The sequence below is a fragment of the Hypanus sabinus genome, chromosome X1 (genome assembly GCF_030144855.1).
Source record: "Hypanus sabinus isolate sHypSab1 chromosome X1, sHypSab1.hap1, whole genome shotgun sequence".
Taxonomy (NCBI): Eukaryota; Metazoa; Chordata; class Chondrichthyes; order Myliobatiformes; family Dasyatidae; genus Hypanus; species Hypanus sabinus.
This window is the reverse complement of record NC_082738.1, coordinates 353851-378845: the sequence shown is the minus strand read 5'-3', so window position 1 is coordinate 378845 and position 24995 is coordinate 353851. Positions and strand designations below refer to the sequence as shown.

The 24995-nt window shown below is 40.7% G+C and overlaps 1 protein-coding gene across 1 annotated transcript in view; it reads left to right on the top strand.

The window, feature by feature from the left end:
* The window catches only part of adam11 (ADAM metallopeptidase domain 11), a 365266-nt gene that overhangs the window by 131963 nt on the left and 208308 nt on the right, over positions 1-24995 (top strand). The window contains exons 7-11 of the mRNA XM_059955670.1: positions 2138-2207; positions 5620-5690; positions 10407-10481; positions 13436-13507; positions 18683-18849. Of these exons, the coding sequence (XP_059811653.1) occupies positions 2138-2207; positions 5620-5690; positions 10407-10481; positions 13436-13507; positions 18683-18849 (455 nt within the window). The remainder of the gene's footprint in view (positions 1-2137; positions 2208-5619; positions 5691-10406; positions 10482-13435; positions 13508-18682; positions 18850-24995) is intronic.

Here is a 24995-nt window from a genome sequence, read left to right as displayed (position 1 = left end):
TGGGTATAGATAGAGTGAATGCAAGCAGGCTTTTTCCACTGAGGCTAGGGGAGAAAAAAAAACCAGAGGACATGGGTTAAGGGTGAAGGGAGAAAAGTTTAAAGGGAGCATGGGAGGGGGCTTCTTCACACAGAGTGGTGGGAGTGTGGAATGAGCTGCCAGATGAAGTGGTAATTGTGGGCTCACTTTTAACATTTAAGAAAAACTTGGACAGGTACATGGATGAGAGGTGTATGGAGGGATATGGTCCAGGTGCAGGTCATGGGACTAGGCAGAAAAATGGTTCGGCACAGCCAAGAAGATTAAAAGGCCTATTTCTGTACTGTAATGTTCTATTGAGGAAGGATATATTCCTGTTTCTGTTCAATAGATGATAGCTTTTACAACCTTACAGGCTAGGAGAACTATTTTGCTTAAATGGAAGGACTCTAATCCACCTACTGATCTCTATTGGCTTACTTCCATTATGTCCTGTTTAAGTTTAGAGGAAGTAAGAAGTTGGACATTTGATACATCCTTTAAATTTGAGGAAACTTGGCAACCCTTTATTCAATATTTTCATTTGCTTTGATTTATAGCTCTTCCAGTTACCTCCTCGAGATGTTGGATTCAACCAGAAAGTTTTTCTTCTTTCTTGCTTTCACTCTGAGTTTGAGCTGCCCAATTTCCTTTTTTTCACTTTTTTGTTGTTTTTTTTTTGTTTAGTGGGTTTTTTTATGTATATTAAATTTATAAAAGTTTCTTTATCTTTTTAATTCTTTCCATGGAATGATAAGAGGAGAATCGATTATCTTATTCTTTATTACATACTATTAGATTAATACTATGTATGTTCTAGATAATGTTTATTTAACCTTTTATATGTATTTTTATTGATATAGATATTTGAGATAATTCTCTTGTTTACATATATATGTACTCTTTTTTAACTAATAAAAAGATTGATAAAGAAAAGATTTTGCAATTTTCCAGTCCACTGAAACTATTATTATGCAAAATTATTAATTATGCACAATAATTAGTTAAGAGGAATCCAACATCTCCTTGGGAACTGTGGCACACAGAACAGAGATGATGAGGAACTTTGTTTGCTCGAGGGTTATGAATCTGTGGAATTCATTGCCACAGATGCTATGGAGCCAAGTCATTGGGTATATTTAAAGTGGAGGTTGATAGGTTCTTGATTAGTAAGGGAGAGATGGCAGGGGAATTAGATAATAGGTCAGCCATGATGGAATGGCAGAGCAGACTCGATGGGCTGAATGGCCTAATTCTGCTCCTATGTCTGCTGGTCTTATGTGTTAGATCACACAATTACTTTTCTCTTCCTTGAGCATCAGTGCTGCATGCATTTGATATTGCACATTATTTTACGCCATGTGCAGTAGACTGTTAATATGATTTCAGTCGGTGTTATGAGCTGATTGCATCGTGGCTGGTATGGAAACACCAGGAATGGAAAAGACTACAGAAGGTGGTGGATACCACCCAGTTCATCACAGGTAAGCCCTCCCCACCATTGAGCACATTTACAGGGAGTGCTGCCACAAGAAAGCAGCATCCATCATCAAGGACCCTCATCATCCAGGCCATGCTCTCTTCTCACTGCTATCATCAGGCAGGAGATCCTTAAATCCCGCATCACCTGGTTTAAGAACAATTAGTACCCTATAGTCATCAGATTCGTGAACTGGTGGGGATAAATACACTCACTATTAGATTATGTTGACTAATAATCAAAGGGGTTGCAATATTATTCATTCATGTTTGCACATTTCCATAAGTTACAGTAGGTAAGTGCAGTTTCTTTACTGTGGATGCTTCTTATGATATCTTGACTGCTTTTGTCATCAAACACTTGTGGCTGATTATATTACTATTCAACTTGTATCATTACAATGGATGAATGAGTGAAACAGTAGAAACCCTTATCCTATAACGTTACGTTAAATTGCACAGAAAATGACCCTTGATCATTTGGCACAGCATTTCTCTCCAGACTATATGAAAGTTTAATAATATAAGTAGAAGCAGTCTCAATTATGTGCAAAAATGTGGGGATTAATCAAGTGGTATGTTAATTTAGAATGTTCGACACTGTTTAAATGTAATTTTACTGTTCTTCTTTCACATACAGCATGAAGAGCAATCTCATATTGTGTACAGATCTCCTGGTCTTGATATCCCTCTGGGATGTACATCATTTGGTAAGGAATGCTCATTCATCTATTATGCACTCTACTTCACTTGAGTCAGACAATTGATACAAAGTGGGACAAAATGCAAGCTGACCACTGTATGTAGTAACACACACAAAATGCTGGTGGAACGCAGCAGGTCAGGCAGCATCTATAGCGAGAAGTGCTGTCGACGTTTCGGGCTGAGACTCTTCATCTGGACTAACTGAAAGGAAAGATAGTAAGGTAATTGAAAGTAGGAGGGGGAGGGGAAAATGTGAAATGATAGGAGAAGACTGGAGGGGGTGAGGTGAAGTTGAGAGCCGGAAAGGTGATTGGCGAAAGGGATACAGAGCTGGAGAAGGGAAAAGATCATGGGATGGGAAGCCTAGGGAGAAAGAAAGGGGGAGGGGAGCACCAGAGGGAGATGGAGAACAGGCAGAGTGATGGGCAGAGAGAGAAAAAAAAGGAGGGGGGAGGGAAGCTAAGTATATCAGGAATGGGTTAAGAAGGGGAGGAGGGGCATTAACAGAAGTTAGAGAAGTCAATGTTCATGCCATCAGGTTGGAGGCTACCCAGCCGGTATATAAGGTGTTGGTCCTCCAACCTGAGTGTGGCTTCATTTTGACAGCAGAGGAGGCCATGGATAGGCATATCAGAATGGGAATGGGATGTAGAATTAAAATGTGTGGCCACTGGGAGATCCTGCTTTCTCTGGCGGACAGAGTGTAGGTGTTTAGCGAAATGGTTTCCCAGTCTGCTTCAGGTCTCACCGATATATAAAAATCCTGAGTGCTCTCAGGATGAGGCTTTTCATTCCAGGATGAAGGAGATGTCTTCCTTTTTTAAACAAAGGGGCTTCCCTTCTTCCACCATTTAATCTGCTCTCAAACGCATCTCTCCCATTTCCTGCACATCTGCCCTCACCCCATCCGCCCGCCACTCCACTTGGGATAGGGTTCCCCTTGTCCTCACCTACCACCCACCAGCCTCCGGATCCAGCGTATAATTCTCTGTAACTTCCGCCACCTCCAACGGGATCCCACTACCAAGCACATCTTTCCCTCCCCCCTCTTTCTCCTTTCCGCAGGGATCGCTCCCTACGTAACTCCCTTGTCCACTTGTCCCCCTCATCCCTTCCCACTGATCTCCCTCCTGGCACTTATCCTTGTAAGCGGAACAAGTGCTACACCTGCCCTTACACTTCCTCCCTCACCACCACTCAGGGCCCCAGACAGTCCTTCCAGGTGAGGCGACACTTCACCTGCAAGTCGGCTGGTGTGGTATACTGCGTCCGGTGCTCCTGGTGTGGCCTTTTATATATTGGTGAGACCCAACACAATGGTGAAACCATTTCACTGAACACCTACGCTCTGTCCGCCAGAGAAAGCAGGATCTCCAGTGGCCACACATTTTAATTCCACATCCCATTCCCAATCTGATATGTCTATCCATGGCCTCCTCTACTGTCAAGATGAAGCCACACTCAGGTTGGAGGAACAACACCTTATATACCGGCTGGGTAGCCTCCAACCTGATGGCATGAACATTGACTTCTCTACCTTCTGTTAATGCCCCTCCTCCCCTTCTTATCCCATCCCTGATATATTTAGCTTTCTCCCCCCTCCTTTTTTTTCCTCTCTTTCTGCCCATTACTCTGCCTGTTCTCCATCTCCCTCTGGTGCTCCCCTCCCCCTTTCTTTCTCCCTAGGCCTCCTGTCCCATGATCCTTTCCCTTCTCCAGCTCGGTATCACTTACGCCAATCACCTTTCCAGGTCTTAGCTTCACCCCACCCCCTCCAGTCTTCTCCTATTATTTCGCATTTCCCCCTCCCCCTTTCAAATCTCTAACTATCTTTCCTTTCAGTTAGTCCTGATGAAGGGTCTCGGCCCAAAACATTGACAGCGCTTCTCCCTATAGATGCTGCCAGGCCAGCTGCGTTCCACCAGCATTTTGTGTGTGTTGCTTGAATTTCCAGCATCTGCAGATTTCCTTGTGTTTACCTTTTAAATTCACTGTATGTAGTATTTTGTTCACATAGAGGTTTCATTTTACAAGCCCACAAACTCTATTAGTAAGAGGGACAAGGGCAGTAGATGCAGGGGAATACTCTTACTTGCAGCTTCCACTCTGTCCTGAGCTAAGTGGGTAGTGTTTCATTTTTTTGATTATACCAGATGGTGTAACAGCAATTGAAATGAATTTAGCAGCCTTTTTATATCTCTCTTGATATGTGTTTCTAATTATTTCAGATTATCTGTTGTTTTAAAACACAATTGTCCATTTCACTGCATTATTTGAAGTGGAAATTATGCATATTATGAAAGGAGAAAATTCCAGAAATACTCAGCAAGTCAGGCAGTATCTGTAAGAAGGAACAGGGCTAGTGCTTAAAGTTTGGGCAAAAGATCCTTGACCTAAAACTTTAACTCAGTTTCTCTTCTTGATTTGGCCTAACCTGCTGAGTGTTTCCAGCATTTTCTGTTTTTATTTTAATTTTCCAGCATCTGCAATTGTTTTGATTTGCATTATTCACATTATATTATGCATATATATGATAACCATTATATTCTAATGTTTAAAGCCTGATACTTAACAACAAATTCTATCAAGATTTTGTTCCTAAAAGGAAACACTTTCATTGTTTTGGTATATTATTTCCAAACTTAAGACTACCTTTAATGCACAAATGGAAGTGATGAATCATGGAACAGTATAAAATAAGGGAGAAAATACCACAGGGAACTTAAAGGCAGTATGCTGTCTGAATATTGTATCCACGCATATATTATGCTAAGAATGCACGGTGTCATTTTAATCTAAGACAGTGAGTCCATAAGACCATAAGATATAGGAGCTGAAGTAGGCCATTTAATCATGGGCTGATCCAATTCTTCTAGTCATCCCCACTCCCCTGCCTTCACCCCATACCCTTTGATGCCCTGGCTAATCTAGAACCTATCTATCTCTGCCTTAAATGCACCCAATGACTTGACCTCCACAGCCGCTTGTGGCAACAAGTTCCATAGAGTCCTAATCTCCCAGATCAGAGACTACTAACTTGGGCACAGTTCTGAAAACCAATTACAGTTCAAGTTCAAGTTTATTGTCATTCAACCATACACATGTATAGCAAACAAAACATCACTCTTCTGGGGTGAAGGTGCAAAACACACAACCTATAGTCACACACAGCACAATACTTATGGCCCAACATGTGCAGTCACAAAATAATATTAGCACAAGTAATACACAGAAAATGTTGTGTGTATTACTTTGATTTCCAGCATCTGCAGATTTTCTCTTGTTCGTAATATTAGCACAAGGCTTCTTTTTTATGACTCTGATTCCAAAGACATAAAAGGAAATCTCATCAAGCATGCACTGCTTTTTGCAGTGCCGATGTATTTTTACCTGTATTTTAATCATGAATCATTTCAGGGTGCTTCTCTGATGACAATTCATGGCAGGAAATTCCTGACAAGGTCAAAAGGAGACGAACCAAAAGGCAGGTAAGAATAAAGCAAGTAAAGCCAGAACTTGAAAGGTTGTGTTTTAGGTACAGTAACTATTAATCAGTGGATAATCTTTGGAGTGAGCCACATCTTTAAAGTTGTATCCAACTCTCTTCTGTGAGAACTAATTGCCAAAGTAACATACCAACTGGAAATTTCTACATTCACTTTAATAGCAATATATTCTGGTCAACTTCTGACTTTCATTTTTTATGTCTTCTAACATAAGAGAATTTTATGGAATTGATTTTTTTGCTATAGTATCCCATTACAGAAGGTGCTGTGGTCTTCACAAAGATGCTCACCGTTCTATAAGACTATCCTTCCCCATTCCTTTTTTTTTGTAATTATTTTTATTGAAGTTCATCATCAAACATTTCCATAAGATGTATTTCAGACATTGTACATATATATCATATAATCATATATATCACAAATCTCCACAAAGTATTTATCTGAGGTATACACCTATAGAAAAGAGTGGAGAGAAAAAACAAGCAAAAGGAAAGAACTATGTACAAGTAGGGAGTGATCTTTTTTTTTACACCAGATTCATTGATTTGGGAAAATAAAATCAGGCCTTTGAGGCATTATGTAGTTAAACCATTTTTCCCAGTATGAATCAAATTGTTCCAGCTTATGATTAACAGATGCTGTTATCTTCTCCATTTTGTAAATGTCCATTGTAATTTCCATCCATGTATTTAAAGTTGGGCTCTCCTGTGATAACCATTTCCTAGTAAGAGTCTTTTTACCAGCCACCAACAGTATATTCATTAAATATTTATCTCTTTTTAACCATTCTTGAGGTATATATCCAAAATATATGGTCTTACTCTCTAAGGGTATTTCACATTTAAAGATGTCTTGTAGGGCATTGTGTATCCCCCTCCAATAGTTTTTAATAACAGGGCAGTCCCAAAAAATATAATAATGATTTGCATTTTGATTTCCATAATTTCTCCAGCAAACAGGGAGGTTACTAACATAATGGGATTTCTGAGAGGGTGTAATAAAATATCTTATCAAGTTTTTCCATCCAAACTCCCTCCATTTCTGTGAATTGGTACACTTCCATTGATATCTCCATATTGTTGTCCATTCTTCCTCAGATATAATTATCCCTCCTTCCTTCTCCCATTTTGTTTTAATGTATGAAGTGGAATGTGTTTTAAGATTTGACAACCCCTTATACATGCTTGAAATGATTCTACTACCATTATCTGAATTATATGCTTTTCTAAAGAGCTCTATCAAGCATGTACTTGCCTTGGTTACATTTTTAAGCGTCTTATTAACATATTGTCACATCTGTAAATACCAATAAAAATCTTGTTTTTCTAATAAGTGTTTCACTTTAAGCATTTCAAAACTGAACAGTGTTCCTTCTTTCATTATGTTGCAAAGAACTGTTATTCCTTTAGTTGTCCAGTCCTTGAATCTAGCATCCAATTTATTTGGTGTAAAATCTGAGTCATATGCACACCATTTAAGAATTATGATATCTCCCTCTAGATTATATTCTTTTATAGTAGTTTTCCATATTTTAAGAGCCAATTTCACCCATGGGTTATCAATAGTATTTATGTACCTTTGTAGGTTGTTATCAGCCAAAATTGCTTGTATGGGGATGGGAAGTACCAGCTCCTCAATGTTTTTCCATTGAGCGTCATATGATGGGTTGCACCAACATATCACAGCTCTCAACTGTGCTGCAAAATAATAATCTCTAAGAAAAAGGTAGGCCCCATCCCCCCTTTTCCTTTGCTAATTGTAAAGTTTTGAGACAAACTCTAGGCCATTTACCCTGCCAAATATACCTTGATAACATTTTGTTCCATTCATTGAATTGATTTTGATTACTCTCTATTGGTAGGGTCTGAAAGAGATATAACAGTCTGGGCAGTATATTCATTTTAATAGATTCAATCCTTGAACTGAGACTGAAAAAAGGAATCAGGCTCCATCTTGCCACATCTTCCTTAATTGTTTTATATAAAGGCTGATAATTACATTCTGATAATTTTGCCAAATCTTTTGGCATAATGATGCCCAAATATTTGAAAGACTCTGTGTGCCATGCCCAGGGGTACCGACTTTCAATTTCTCTTGGTGGGCTATAGTAATATGAAAGTAATTAGGTTTTATGTATGTTGATCTTGTATCCTGATAATTGACCATATTAGACAATAGACAATAGGTGCAGAAGTCGACCATTCGGCCCCTCGAGTCTGCACCGCCATTCTGAAATCATGGCTGATCATTCACTATCAATACCCAGTCCCTGCCTTGTCCCCATATCCCTTGATTCCCCTATCCATCAGATATCTATCCAGCTCCTTCTTGAAAGCATCCAGAGAATTGGCCTCCACCGTCTTCCGAGGCAGTGCATTCCACACCTCCACAACTCTCTGGGAGAAGAAGCTCTTCCTCAACTCTGTTTTAAATAACTGACCTCTTATTCTCAATCCATGCCCTCTGGTACTGGACTCTCCCAACATCTGGAACATATTTCCTGCCTCAATCCTATCAAATCCTTTAATTATCTTAAATGTTTTAATCAGATCCCCTCTCAATCTCCTCAATTCCAGCGTGTACAAGCCCAATCTCTCCAATCTCTCTGCGTAAGACAGCCCTGCCATCCCAGGAATCAACCTAGTGAATCTACGCTGCACTTCCTCAATTGCCAGAATGTCCTTCCTTAAACCTGGAGACCAAAACTGTACACAATATTCCAGGTGTGGTCTCACCAGGACCCTGTACAAATTCAAAAGGACATCCTTGCTCTTGTACTCAATTCCCCTTGTAACAAAGGCCAACATTCCATTTGCCCTCTTCACTGCCTGTTGCACTTGCTCATTCAAAGGATTGCATCAATTTAGGTAAAGAGTATGTTGATAGCCCTAGATAGATCAAAATGTCATCCGCATAACAAGCCAATTTATGCTCTGTCCCTTTAATAGTAATTCCCCTCATATCTTCATTTTGTCTGATGTATTAAGCTAATAGTTCCAGATATAATGCGAAGAGTAGTGGTGACCATGCACAACCCTGTCTCGTGCCCCTTTCTAGGGTAAGACTATTTGATAAATATCCATTGATTTTAATCCGAGCAGTAGGATTGTCATATAGTGTCTGTATAGTTTTAATAATTGTGTCTTGGAAACCAAATCTATGTAAAACTCTGTAAAGAAAATTCCAATTAACCAAATCAAATGCTTTTTCAGCATCCACACTTACCACTATTGCTTCAATTTTATTTTTTTGTATATGATCCATAATGTGACGTGTCCTTCGTATATTGTCTTGAGTCTGGCGTCGTATAAAACCTGTCTGATTGTTACGTATCAGTATGGGTAGAAGCTCCTCTAATCGTTTGGCCATGGAGGTAAATAATCTATAATCTACATTAAGAAAGGATATTGGTCTAAATGACCCGCATTCCATTTTATCCTTGCCTTCTTTCAGTATAGCTGAGATTATCCAACTGGGTGGCATTTGTGCCTTTTTTAGAACCCAGTTCAGTGTGGAGAGTAAAACAGGAATTAACTCATTTTTAAATTCTTTGTACCACTCTGCCATATACCCATCTGATCCTGGTGACTTGCTTAATTTAAGCCTACTAATTGCAGCTTTTAATTCAACTTCAGTTATGTCAGCAGTCATCATTCTATTTTGTTCTTTGCTTAAAGTGGGTAACTCTAGAGAATTCAAGAAGATGTCAATTTGGGTTATGCTTCCCCCTGGAACTTTGGAATATAGAGTTTTGTAAAATCCTTCCCCATTCCACCTTTGAAAGATATTCATCGTCCTCTAACAAGATTGTGAGAAACAAGGGTGGAGCAGGCTCTGCCACTATTGACAATATCAAAGGAAATTGTCTTCATGATAAATGGCTTCCTGCGTCCCCACTCAGATATGATAACCAGCATACTTTGTAATCTTGTTAAACTTCCAACGTAGCCCCGCTGCTGAAAAAGTTTGGTATAGAAGGAGGCCCTTTGGCCCATTGATTCTATACTAGCTGTCAGAGCAATCCCATTACATTAATTTTCCCTGTAGAGTATTCTCTGCACATGGCTATTAAATCCCACTAAGTTTTGCTATTCATCTATGTGCTGGAGACTATTTACCAATGGGCATATCTGGGATCTGTGAGGAAAATGGAGTACCCAGAGGATATTCATGCCATAGGGAAAACATGCAAAATCCACATATGCATTTCTGGAGGTCAGAATTGAACCAAGATTGATGGAGTGGAAATACAGAAAGTGCATGATCTCTCTACCCTGGAACACACTGCTTGAAAGAGTGGTAGAATCAGAGTTGGTAACAGCATTTATATTTTGCTCTCCCTGCCTTCTCACTTTTTCCTCAGTGTTTATATTCTTCTATGTTCAGTCTGTTTGATGTACTCTCTGCCACCCCCACCCTGCATAATGGTGGGGGATCATGTTGGAAAGTTCTTTGTGCAAGATTATGTGCAGGAGACCTCATCAACTACGTGTGATACTTTGGGTCACATGTGGTAAAATGTTAGAATCTCAGGGTTCTCCGCACTATCTTCTCAATATGCCAAGATGTCATCTGTTTGTAGTAACTATTTGACAGGTACCCATTTTTAGGCATGGTTCTTTCCTTGTCATTATTTTAATTCCCCGCACATAAGATAGTAAGTGGCATTAATATTTAACATTTCTTTGTTTTTCATAGGTTCGGCGGGGCCAGCGCACTGTTCTGAGAGAAACCAAGTACATTGAGCTGATGGTTGTTAATGACTATGCATTGGTATGCCAGCTGTACTTAATATTGTATTTTTTAGATTTGAGAATAATTAAAGAGTACCTCCCAATGATGATTCTTCCATTAGTAGTTTGAGTTGGAGTTGCATAGGCAAATAGCTATTAGTAGAAAGGAAGCTATTTCAAAATAGTCTAACCTCAAAATTGCAATTGGGCGTTTGAGCAGGCAATCATTGATTTAAATCAATAGTGACATGAACTAATTCTATCATCTGGTGGGGATGGATTGCTGAAGATCTGGAGATTGCAGACAGGTTCTCCACTGATGAAGGAAATCATACACTTTATATAGTTCTTTTAACCCACCCTGACTGGTTACAGACGTGTCAGTATTAATAAGACCATAAGTCATAGGAGCAGAATTAGGCTGTTCAGCGCCTTGAGTCTGCTCCGCCATTCCAACTTGGCTGATCCCGGATCCCACTCAACCCCATACACCTGCCTTCTCGCCATATGCTTCGATACTCTGGCCGATCAGGAAACTATCAACCCACTTCAAATAAACCAATGGATTTGGCCTCCACAGCAGTCTTTGACAGAGCATTCCACATATCCACTACTCTTTGGCTAAAAAAATTCCTCCTTACCTCTGTTCTAAAAGATCACCCCTCAATGTTGAGGCTATGTCATCTAGTTCTAGACACCCCACCATGGGAAATATCCTCTCCACATCCACCTTATCTAGTTCTTTCAACATTTGGTAGATTTCAATGAGATTTCCACACATTTTTCTAAATTCTAGTGAGTACAGGCCCAAAGCTGCCAAATGCCCTTTATATGTCAACCCCTTCATTCCTGATATCATCCTTGTGAACCTCCTCTGGACTCTCTTCAATGACAACACATTCTTTCTGAGATATGGAACCCAAACCTATTGATAATACTCCAAGTGCAGCCTGACTAGTGTCTTATAAAGGCTCAGCATTATCTCCTTGTTTGTATATTCTATTCCCCTTGAAATAAATGCCAACATTGCATTTGCCTTCTTTACCACAGACTCAACCTGGAAATTAAACTTCTAGGAGTCTTGCACGAGGACTCCTAAGTCCCTCTGCACCTCTGATGTTTGAACCTTCTCCCCCTTTAGATAATAGTCCACACTATTGTTCCTTTACCAAAATGCATTATCATACATTTCCCAACACTGTATTCCATCTGCCACTTTTTTGCCTGTTCTTCCAATTTGTCTAAGCTCTGTTGCAATCGCATTGCTTCCTCAGCAATACCTACTCCTCCACCTATCTTCGTATCATCCACAAACTTTGCCACAAAACCATCAATTCCATTATCTAAATCACTGGCAAAATGTGAAAAGTAGCAGTCCCAATACTGACCCCTGAGGAACATCACTAGTCTTTGGCAGCCAACCAGAAAAGGCCTGCTTTATTCCCACTCACTGCCTCCTGACTGTCAGTCATTCCTCTATCCAAACCAGCATCCTGTAACACCTTGGGATTTTATCTTGTTAAGATGCCACAAATGAGGCTGCTTGTCAAATGCCTTCTGAAAATCCAAGTAAATGACATGCACTGTTTCATTCATCCACCCTGCTTGTTACTTCTTTGAAGAACTCTAACAAATTTATCAGGCCATCTTATAATTAAATGGGTATATATAGCTGCCTCTGTCAATAGCATGGAATAGAGTTTCCCCAAGAGTGAAAGCATAGATCTTGAAACAAATTGTGCCCTAAGAGAACTACCTATTTGGAAAACTGTCTAGAAATTCAGAGAACAAAGTGATCAAACTCACAGTACAGACCCAAGTTGTAAAGGTGTCTGATAAGCATAACAGGGTGGTCAAGAGCTGCTCATAAAATGATGTAGTGCAATGATTGTGCACCAAACTTACCTTTTGCATCCCAGTAGTTATTTAACTCTTACTCAGCCACAGTTGCCATTTTGCCATTTGAGTATTTCTCCATTTTTAGAATAAACATGTCCTGCAACTCCTCATTTTTCCCAAAAACGCACACCATTGCTGCTCTGCTGTCATCCCTGCCAGCATTTCCTTCCAATTTACTTTGGCCAACTCCTCTCTCACACCACTGTAATTTCCTTTACTCCACTGAAATACTGCTATGTCAGACTTTACTTTCTCCCTATCAAATTTCAAGTTGAACTCAATCATATTGTGATCACTGCCTCCTAAGGGTTCTTTTACCTTAAGCTCCCTAATCGCCTCTGGTTCATTACATAACACCCAATCCGATATAGTTGATCCCCTAGTAGGCTCAACGACAAACTGCTTTAAAAAGCCATCTCTTAGGCATTCAACAAATACACTCTTGAGATCCATAGCCAACCTGATTTTCCCAATTGACCTGCATGTTAAAATCTCTCATGACTATCATAACATTGCCTTTTTGACTCACCTTTTCTATTTCTTGTTGTAATCTATGGTCTTAGTAGCTGAAGAAGGCTGAACTTTTAAACATTTTAATAGATGTAGTAATTAGTGATATTAATATTTCTTGGAATTAATCTTTATGAAGGTGCTGGTCCTTGCAGGCATTCTGCATGTTCTTGCCACCCCAAGTAGCAACTCTTCTGATGTGAGCCAGGGATAAAGAATTTGAGCTATTTGTTTTAGACCAAGGGATATCACAGTTAATGCAATTCCTATCTTCTTCCAGTATCTATATAGTTGCATTTTCCAAACATAACTACTGGGTAGCAATCAGGAATACCACAGGAGTGTTTGTATGACTGCAAAAAGTCTAATTTCTTTTCATGAATGCTGTATGTATGAATTATGATCTAAAACATTATCTGCTTTTTCATAGTGAAGCCTATAGTTCTGTTAACTTTGTTGCTTCCAACACTCACAAATTGGTAAAAAAAACTGGCACATGTATTTTGTTTCGTTCATGTTTCATTGTCATTTATTCTGCTTATTTAGTAATTCACTTGTACTAAACCTTGATGTTTTTACCAACAGTTCTCAAATCAACGTTATTCTGTCACCTTAACAAGCAATTTTGCCAAATCTGTTGTGAATTTTGCCGATTTTGTAAGTACTTTAAATCATTATCCTCTTGTCTAATAAACATTGAATGGGATTGTTCTGTTTGCCATATTATGTCAAGTTCATAAACAATTTGACTTTAGACTAGACAGTCCAGTGTTTGAGTGGCATTTGAAAAAAAAAGCTAGTCTGTGATGAACCAACTAAAACATTACTTAATTACTTAAGCCCATCACCCCTACTAGGGCATAGGCCACCAGCAGCAGAGTCCGCTATACTAGGTCATTCTTTCAAGTTGTCAGCAGGTGTTGACCAGGTTTGTGGTGCATCCTTCCTCTCCCAGGGATAAGGTCTTTGGAGTTTCTGTTGGTGTTTCTATAGCACTGTGTTTTTAATGGGGTGGGGTTGTTAGCCTGGTGCTCAAACCTCCTCTTTTCACAGCCAGACATGGGGCCATTCATGGTAGAGTTAACTGAAACCTAACTGATACTTATTTTGTAAAAGTGAGAGTTTTAAAGTCCTCCTTCCTCTTTGCCAGTTGTTCAGGACTTGAGGATGTCTTGCTTCCCCTCTAGGTGTGTAGGTTCTGAGGTGAATGCACCCAAAGGTCTGCTGCAGATGGGGCAGGGGGTGTTTGATTGTATGGGTTAGGAGAGTAGTTTCAGAGATGGAGGACTCTCACTGTTTTTCTTGTTGGGCTTCTGTGTGTTTCTGAGTCATAGATTCAGTGTTCCTAATACTAAGCCAAATGTTTCATGCCCATTTGAGTAGTTATTGATCAAAGATTCCCATGAATCAGTGTTACACTTTTACAAGAAACTTTTGAGATTATCTTTCTTCAATTCACTTAATAATATTTTTTTAACCATGATGTAGCTAAGAATCAGATTTATCACTGGCATGTGACGTGAAATTTGTTAACTTAGCAGCAGCAGTTCAAAGCAATACATAATCCAGCAGAGAAAAAAATAATAAATAAAAAAACAAACAAGTAAATCAATTACATGTATTGAATAGATTAAAACTCATGCAAAAACAGATAATATATATTAACAAAAAGGTAGTGTTCGCAGGTTTAATGTCCACTTAGGAAATGGATGACAGAGGGAAAGAAGCTGCTCCTGAATCACTGAGTGTGTGCCTTCAGGCTTCTGTACCTCCTACCTGATGGTAACGGTGAGAAAAGGGCATGCCCTGGGTCCTGGAGGTCCTTAATAATGGACACTGCCTTTCTGAATGCCTGTATTGGAAGAATGGTATTGGTAATATTAATCAGTGACTAGAAACCTGAACGTTCAAAGCTCAAAGTAAATTTATTATCAAAGTATATATATGTCACCATATACTACCTTGAGATTCATTTTCTTGTGGGCATTTACAGGAAAATAAAGAAACACAATGGAATCAATGAAAAACTGTGCACATACAAATACTGAAAACCACTATGCAAAAGATGACAAACTGTGCAGATACAAAGCTAAAAATAATAATAAATAAATAATACTGAGAACACGAGTTATAGATTCCTTGAAAGTGAATCCATAGGTTGTGGAAATAGTTCAGAGTTGAGGTGAGTGAAGGTATCCAGACTGGGTCAGGAGCCTGATGGTTGAAGGCTAATAACTGTTCCTGCACCTGGTTGTTTGGATCCTTGTCAGTCACCAACCAAGTATGTGATACCATCCAATGGTTATCTATATTCACTTGGCCTTGACTTTGGTTTCAATAATACACACACATGTATTTACAGAATGTATACTTGGTTTACCAGGCCATCAAAAGTGTTTGATATAGAAGGCAATGTTAGGGCCTGTTCATAAACCAAGGATAGTTTCAAATATCTTGGATGAACCTGAAGATGAAAGAGATGATATACTGTATGTAACATTTTGAAAACAATGCTGTGCCAAGTATACTGGTAGGCATAAATTTGTACCTCACTTCCCTATTTTGCACATACCAGCAACTTAACATTTTACCAGGAGTCATAATAAAAGAAAATAAATTTTGAGAGAGTTGTTGTGTCTGCTCTCAGGCACACAAAAAGATGGTGATTAAGAGAGCTTGGTGTTCTAATAGACAGTTAAAGTTTTGAAATGGAAGGAGTCAAACACAGAACAGTAGAACATTACAGCACAGAAACAGGTCCTTTGGCCCTTCCTGGCTGTGCTGAACCATTTTTCTGCCTAGTCCCACTGACCTGCACCTGGCCCATATCCCTCCATGCACCTCTCATCCATGTACCTGTCCAAGTTTTTCTTAAATGTTAAAAGTGAGCCCACAATTACCACTTCATCTGGCAGCTCATTCCACACCCCCACCACTCTGTGTAAAGAAGCCCCTCCCATGCTCCCTTTAAACTTTTCCTCTTTCACCCTTAACCCATGTCCTCTGGTTTTTTTTTCTCTGCTAGCCTCAGTGGAAAAAGCCTGCTTGCATTCACTCTATCTATACCCATCATAATTTTATATACCTCTATCAAATCTCCCCTCATTCTTCTACTCTCCAGGGAATAAAGTCCTAACCTATTCAACCTTTCTTGGTAACTCAGTTTCTCAAGTCCCAGCAGCATCCTTGTAAACCTTCTCTGCAATCTTTCAACCTTATTAATATCCTTCCTGTAATTCAGTGACCAAAACTGTACACAATACTCCAAATTCAACCTCACCAATGCCTTATACAACCTCACCATAACATTCCAACTCTTATACTCAATACTTTGATTTATAAAGGTCAATGTACCAAAAGCTCTCTTTATGACCCTATCTACCTGTGATGCCACTTTTAGAGAATTATGTATCTGTATTCCCAGATCCCTCTGAGTACTCAGCATCCTATCATTTACCTTGTATGTTCTACTTTGGTTTGTCCTTCCAAAGTGCAATACCTCACACTTGTCTGCATTAATTTCCATCTGCCATTTTTCAGCCCATTTTTCCAGCTGGTCCAAATCCCTCTGCAAGCTTTGAAAACCTTCCTCACTGTCCACTACATCTCCAATCTTTGTATCAGCAAATTTGCTGATCCAATTTACCACATTATCAACCAGATCATTGGTGTAGATGACAAATAACAATGGACCCAGCACTGATCCCTGTGGCACACCACTAGTCACAGTCCTCCACTCAGAGAAGCAATCCTCCACTACTGCTCTCTGGCTTCTCCCATTGAGCCAATGTCTAATCCAATTTACAACCTCACCATGTATACCTAGCAACTGAATATTCCTAACTAACCTCCCATGCGGGACTTTGTCAAAGGCCTTACTGAAGTCCATGTAGACAACATCCACTGCCTTCTCTTCATCCACTTTCCTGGTAACTTCCTCGAAATACTCTAATAGATTGGTTAAACATGACCTACCACGCACAAAGCCATGCTGACTGTTTCTAATAAGTCCCTGTCTATCCAAATGCTTGTAGATCCTATCTCTTAGTATTCCTTCCAATAATTTACCTACTACCAATGTCAAACTTACCGGTCTATAATTTCCCAGCTTACTTTTTGAGCCTTTTTTAAACAACGGAACTACATGAGCAATCCTCCAATCCTCTGGCACCTGACCCGTCGATATTGACATTTTAAATATTTCTGCCAGGGTCCCTGCAATTTCAACACTAGTCTCCTTCAAGGTCCGAAGGAATACCCTGTCAGGTCCTGGGGATTTATCTACTCTGATTTGCCTCAAGACAGCAAGCACCTCCTCCTCTTTCATCTGTATAAGTTCCATGACCTCCCTACTTGTTTGCCTTGTTTCCATAGACTCCATTCCAGTTTCCTTAGTAAATACAGATGCAAAAAAACCCATTTAATATCTCTCCCATTTCTTTTAGTTCCATACATAGCCGACCACTCTGATCTTCAAGAGGACCAATTTTATCCCTTACTATCCTTTTGCTCTTAACATACCTGTAGAAGCTCTTTGGATTATCCTTCACCCTGACTGCCAAAGCAACCTCATGTCTTCTTTTAGCCCTCCTGATTTCTTTCTTAAGTACTTTTTGCACTTTTTATACTCATCAAGCACCTTATTTGCTCCCTGTTGCCTATACCTGTCATACATCTCTCTCTTCTTCTTTATCAGAGTTCCAATATCCCTCGAGAACCAAGGTTCCTTATTCTTATTCACTAACTGGAGTCATCCAGCTCCAGTTCCCTAACGCAGTTTATTAGGAGCTGCAGCTGGATGAACTTCTTGCAGGTGTTGTCAGGGAGACTTCCCACATCCTGCAAGAGGAGCATTCCAACATCCTGCTTGGCATTCTCTCTACTCTAAACAAACAAACTTACCGGAACCTACCCTCACCTCTGCATGTTTATGCCGAAACCTGTTGAGCCAAAGCCATCCCACTCTGCTCCCTCTTGCTCCACTGCCCGCTGGATATGGTGTTTGCCTTTAATATACTGTAATATACACTCAGTGGCCAGTTTATAAGGTACACCTGCTTGTTAATGCAATTATCTAATCAGCCAGTCATGTGGCAGCAACTTAATGCATAAAAGTATGCAGACACAGACAAGATGTTCAGTTGTTTCGACCAAACATCAGAACAGGGAAGAAATATGATCACTGTGGAGATTGCTGGTACCAGATAGGGTGGTGTGAGTATCTCAGAAACTACTGATCTCCAGGGATTTTCACACACAATAGTTTTTTTAGAGTTTGCAAAGAATGGTGCAAAAAACAAAAATACATCCAATGAGTGGCAGTTCTGTGGGTGAAAACGCCTTGTTAATGAGAAAGGTCAGAGGATACTGGTTCAAGCTGACAGAAAGGTGACAGTAATTCAAGTAACCACCTGTTACAACAGTGGTGTGCAGAAGAGTATCTCTGAATGCACAACACATCAAATCTTGAAGTGGATGGGCTACAGCAGTATATACACACAAACATGAGAAAATCTGCAGAGGTTGAAAATCCAAGCAACACACACAAAATGCTGGAGGATACCAGCAGGCTAGACAGCATCAATGGAAAAGAGTGAACAGTCGATGTTTCAAATCAAGACCCTTCAGCAGGACCCTGATGATGGTAGTATATACGGTATGTACTTTTATGACAAATTTACTTTGAACTTTGAAGACCATGAACATGCACTCAGTGCTGACTTTAAGTACACAGGCAGAACTGCTTTCTCGAGGATAAGTTTCTAAACAATACAGACACATGTCAAATGTCTACTGCGTTTTCAATGACAAAACATTTAATTCATACTTTAGATTTATAAACAACAACTGAATACACGGATTGTGCTGGTTGCCATGGAAACGTGGACATCTGGAGACAAAATTGACATCAATGAAAATCCACTGCTTACACTACAAGAGTTCATGAAATACAGGAGCAATTCTGTCAACATTCACAGTGATGCATTCCATATGTTTTCGTAAGTCTTGTTGCATATTATACCTACTTGGCATATTGGCAATTACAGTGAACAATTAACATACCAGCAAGTAACCTATCCATCTTTGGAATAGGAGAGGTAAATAGAGTACCCAGAGGAAACCCACCTGGTCAAAGGGAGAATTTACAAACTCCAGATTGACAGCACTGGAGGACAGGATTAACCCACTTCTCTTTCACTCTGTCAGAATCAGGTTTTTTATCACTGGCATGCGTCATGAAATTTGTTAACTTCACAACAGTAGTTTGATGCAATACATAATATAGAAGAAAAAAGAAAAATGATAAATATTTTACAGTATATGTATATTGAATAGATTAAAAATCATGTAAACCCAGAAATAATGCATAGAAAGATAGAAACATGGAAAACCTACAGCACAATACAGGACCTTCGACCCACAAAGTTGTGCTGAACATATACTTACCTTAGAAATTACTATGCTTACCCATAGCCCGCTATTTTTCTAAGCTCCACGTACCTATCCAAAAGTCTCTTAAAAGACCCTATAGTATACACCTCCACCACCATTGCTGGCAGCTCATTCCATGTACTCACCACTCTCTGAATAAAAAACTTACCCCTGACATCTCCTCTGTACCTACTTCCCAGCACCTTAAACCTGTGTACTCTTGTGGCAACAATTTCAGCCCTGGGAAAAAGCCTCTGACTATCCACACGATCAATGCCTCTCATCATTTTGAACACCTCTATCAGGTCACCTCTCATCCTCCGTTGCTCCAAGGAGAAAAGGCCGAGTTCACTCAACCTATTCTCATAAGGCAGGTAACATCCTTGTAAATCTCTTCTGCACCCTTTCTATAGTTTCCACATCCTTCCTGCAGTGAGGCAATCAGAATTGAGCACAGTACTGCAAGTGGGGTCTGACCAGGGTCCAAGATGCTGCAACATTACCTCTCGCCTCCTAAATTCAGTTTCATGATTGATGAAGGCCAATTCACCATACGCCCTCTTAACCACAGAGTCAACCTGCGCTGCTGCTTTGAGTGTCCTATGGACTCAGACCCCTCTGATCCTCCACACTGCCAAGAGTTTTACCATTAATACTATATTCTGCCATCATACTTGACCTACCAAAATGAACCACTTCACACTTATCTGGGTTGAACTCCATCTGCCACTTCTCAGCCCAGTTTTGCATCCTATCAATGTCCTGCTGTAACCTCTGACAGCCCTCCACACCATCCACAACACTTCCAATGTTTGTGTCATCAGCAAACTTACTAACCCATCCCTCCACTTCCTCATCCAGATAATTTATAAAATTCACGAAGAGTAAGTGTCCCAGAACAGATCCATAAGGCACTCCTCTGGTCACCAACCTCCATGCAGAATATGACCCGTCTACATCCAGGCAAGCCAGTTCTGGATCCACAAAGTAATGTCCCCTCGGATCCCATGCCTCCTTACTTTCTCAATAAGCCTTGCATGGGGTACCTTATCAAATGCTTTGCTACATCTATTGCTCTTCCTTCATCAATTTAGTCACATCCTCAAAAAATTCAATCAGGCACGTAAGGCACGACCTGTCCTTGACAGGTCCTACTCCTAATCATATTATATCTTTCCAAATGTTCACAAATCCTGCCTCTCAGGATGTTCTCCATCAAATTACCAACCACTGAAGTAAGACTCACTGGTCTATAATTTCCTGGGCTAGCTCTACTCCCTTTCTTGAATAAAGGATCAACATCCGCAACCCTCCAATCCTCCGGAACCTCTCCCGTCCCCATTGATGATGCAAAGATCATCACCAGAAGCTCAGCAATCTCCTCCCTTGCGTCCCACAGTAGCCTGGGTTACATCTCATCCTGTCCTGGTGACTTAGCTAACTTGATGCTTTCCAAAATCTCCAGCACATCCTCTTTCTTAATACCTACATGCTTAAGGTTTTCAGTCCACTGCAAGTCATCACTGCAATCACCAATAACCTTTTCCATAGTGAATACTGAAGTAAAGTATTCATTAAGTACCTCTGTTATTTCCTTCAGTTCCATACACACTTCCCCACTGTCACAGTTAACAGGTCCTATTCTTTCACGTCTTATCCTCTTGCTTTTCACATACTTGTAGAATGCCTTGGGGGTTTCCCTTAATTCTGCCCGCCAAGGCATTCTCATGGCCCCTTCTTGTTCTACTATTTTCCTTTTTAAGCTCCTTCCTGTTAGTCTTATAATCTTCTAGATCTCTAACATTTCCTATCTCTCTGAACCTTTCATAAGCTTTTCTTTTCTTCTTGACTAGATTTATTGCAGCCTTTGTACACCACAGTTCCTGCACCCTACCATAAGTTCCCTGTCTCATTGGAATGTACCTATGCAGAACTCCACACAAATATCCCCTGAACATTTGCCACATTTCTTCTGTACATAGAACATAGATTAGTACAGCCCATTACAGGCCCTTCAGCCCACAATGTTGTGCCAACCCTCAAACCCTGCCTCCCATATAACCCCCCCCCCCACCTTAAATTCCTCCATATACCTGTCTAGTAGTCTCTTAAACTTCACTAGTGTGTCTGCCTCCACCACTGACTCAGGCAGTGCATTCCACACACCAACCACTGTCTGAGTGAAAAACTTTCCTCTAGTATCCCCCTTGAACTTCCCTCCCCTTACCTTAAAGCCATGTCCTCTTGTACTGAGCAGTGGTGCCCTGGGGAAGAGGCGCTGGCTGGTCACTGTCTATTCCTCTTAATATCGTATACCTCTATCATATCTCCTCTCATCCTCCTTCTCTCCAAAGAGTAAAGCCCTAGCTCCCTTAATCTTTGATCATAATCCATACTCTCTAAACCAGGCAGCATCCTGCTAAATCTCCTCTGTACCCTTTCCAATGCTTCCACATCCTTCCTATAATGAGGCAACCAGAACAGGACACAGTACTCCAAGTGTGGCCAAACCCTGAGAACATCTGTTCCCAATTTAAGCTTCCAGTTTCCTGCCTGATAGCCTCATAATTCCCCTTACTCCAATTAAACACTTTTCTAACTTGTCTGTTCCTATCTCTCTGCAATGCTATAGTAAGGGGGATAGAATTATGATCACTATCTCCAAAATGCTCACCCACTGAGAGATCTGACACCTGACCAGATTCATTTCCAAATACCAAATCAAGAGCAGTCTCTCGTCTCATAGGCTTATCAACATTTTGTGTCAAGAAACCTTCTGTTATACAGGCGTGGCAGTGGACAAACCCAAGTGCAGAACACAGGCGTGGAGGCAGAGACAGGAGGCGTTATTAACATAGCGAGCATGGAGTCAGTATCCAGGAGCGATGCTGGACCTAAAACTGGCAGTCCTAAGAACCATGAAACAAGATTACTCACACCAGAATCAACCAACAATCTGGTAGCTCCTTGTTGTGGTCACAGGATTTTTATACTGCATTTGCTGATGGAAAGCAAGTTTGTGTAGTTAATGGAACCTGGGAATGATTGGAAACTAAACGAGGTGATTGAGGCCCAATTCCTGAGGAAAATAGCCAGGTGGGCGATTGCCAGAAGGGACTATGACACCTTCCTGAACACACCTAACAACCTCCATCTCATCTAAACCCCTCACTCTAGGGAGATGCCAAACAATATTTGGGAAATTAAAATCTCTTATCACGACAACTCTGTTATTATTACACGGTTCCAGGATATGTAAAAAAAAAAGTGAGGTAGTGTTCATGGGTTCAATGTCCATTTAGGAATCGGATGGCAGAGGGGAAGAAGCTGTTCCTGAATCGCTGAGTGTGTGCCTTCAAGCTTCTGTACTTCCTTCCTGATGGTAACAGTGAGAAAAGGGCATGTCCTGGGTGCTGGATGCCCTTAATACTGGACACTGCCTTTCTGAGACACCGCTCCCTGAAGATGTCCTGGGTATTTTGTAGTCTTGGACCCAAGAATGTGCTGTAGTCTTGGACCCAAGAATTTACAACCCTCTGCAGTTTATTTCGGTCCTGTGCAGAAGCCACCCCCCCCCCCCCAATACCAGACAGTGATGCAGCCTGTCAGAATGCACTCCGTGGTACATCTATAGAAGTTTTTGAGTGTATTTGTTGACATACAAAATCTCCTCAAACTCCTAATGAAGTATCACTGTTTTGCCTTCTTTATAACTACATCAATATGTTGGGACCAGATTAGATCCCCAGAGATCTTGATGCCCATGAACTTGAAACTGCTCACTCTCTCCACTTCTGATCTCTCTATGAAGATTGGAATGTGTTCCTTCATCTTACCATTCCTGAAGTCCACAATCAGCTCTTCCATCTTACTGACATTGAGTGCCAGGTTGTTACTGCGACACCACTCCATGAGTTGGCATATCTCACTCCAGTATATCCTCTCGTCACCATCTGAGACTCTACCAACAATGGTTGTATCATCAGCTAATTTATAGATGGTATTTGAGCTATGCCTAGCCACACAATCATGGGTATAGAGAGAGTAGAGCAGTGGGCTAAGCACACACCCCTCACATGTGCCACTGTTGATCGTCAGCGAGGAGGATATGTTATCACCAATCCATACAGATTGTGATTTTCTAGTTAGGAAGTGAAGGATCTAATTGCAGAGGGAGGTACAGAGGCCCAGGTTCTGTAATTTCTCAATAGGTTTGTGGGAATAATGGTATTAATTGCTGAGCTGTAGTCGATGGACAGCATCCTGAAGTAGGTGTTTCTGTTGTCCAGGTGGTCTAAAGCCGTGTGGAGAGCCATTGAGATTGCATCTGCCGTTGACCTAATGTGGTGATAGGCAAATTGCAATGGGTCTAGGTCCTTGCTGAGACAGGAGTTCAGTCTAGTCATGACCAACCTCCCAAAGCACTTCATCACTTTAGATGTGAGTGCGACTGGGTGATTATACCTCCCTGTACTACATTCCATCGGCCACTTCTTTGTCCATTCTCCTAAACAACCCACATTATTCTTCTTAGGCACCAGTCATAGAGAAATTCAGCATGAATACAGGCCCTTGGGTCCAACAAGTTTATGCCTACCATGGTGTTTACCATCTAGCTCCACCTTCTTGCATTTGGCCCACATCTCTCTAACCTTTGTGCCTGCATGTACCTTTCAAGTGCTTCTTAAATGATACTCTAGAACCTGCCTCCATCACTTCCTTCAGCATTCATTCCATATACTCAAGATCTTATGTGTGAATAAGTTGACCCTCAAATCCTTCCTAATTCTTGTCCCTCTCACTTTAAACCTATGTCCCCTAGTTTTGGACTTCCCTACACTGCTACTATCACCTTACCTATGCCCCTAATGATTTCATAATCCTCAATAAAGTCACCCCTGTTTCTCGTGTGCTCCAAGAGGGAAGACCTAGCCTGGCCAGCCTCTCCCTATAACTCAGGCCCTCTAGTCCTGGCAATCTCCACTGTGGAAGACATTAGCAGTGTGCTAGATGTTGAAGGGTCTGAGGGAAGAGAAGTGGGTGCAGTTACTAATACAAGGGAGAAGGTGCTCAAAAAGCTGAAAGACCTAAAGGTACACAAGTCACCCAGACCAGAGGACTGCACCCTGGGGTTTTGAAAGATGTAGTGGTAGAAATTGTGGAGGCATTAGAAATAATCTTTCAAAAACCATTGGACTCTGGCATGGTGCCAGAGGAATGGAAAATTGCAAATGTCACTCCACTCTTTAAGAAAGGAGGAAGGCAGCAGAAAGGGAATTATAGTCCAGTTAGACCGACCTCAGTGGTTGGGAAGATGTTAGAGTCAATTGCTAAGGATGATGTGATGGAGTACTTGGTGACATCGGACAAGATAGGACAAAGTCAGCATGCTTTCTGACTTTGTCCCATCTTGGACAATCTTACCTGATAAACTTGTTGGATTTCTTTCACTAGATTACAGGCAGGATAGATAAAGGGGATGCAGTGGATGTTGTATATTTGGACTTTCAGAAGGCTTTGGACAAGGTACCACACATGAGGCTGCTTACCAAGATAAGGGCCCATGATATTATAGAAAAGTTACTCAGGTGGTTAGAGTATTGGCTGATCGGTAGGAGGCAGCGAGTTGGAATAAAACGATTCTTGTCTGGTTGGTTGCCAGTGACTAGTGGTGTTCTGAAGGGGTTGGTGTTGGAACCACTTCTTTTTATGC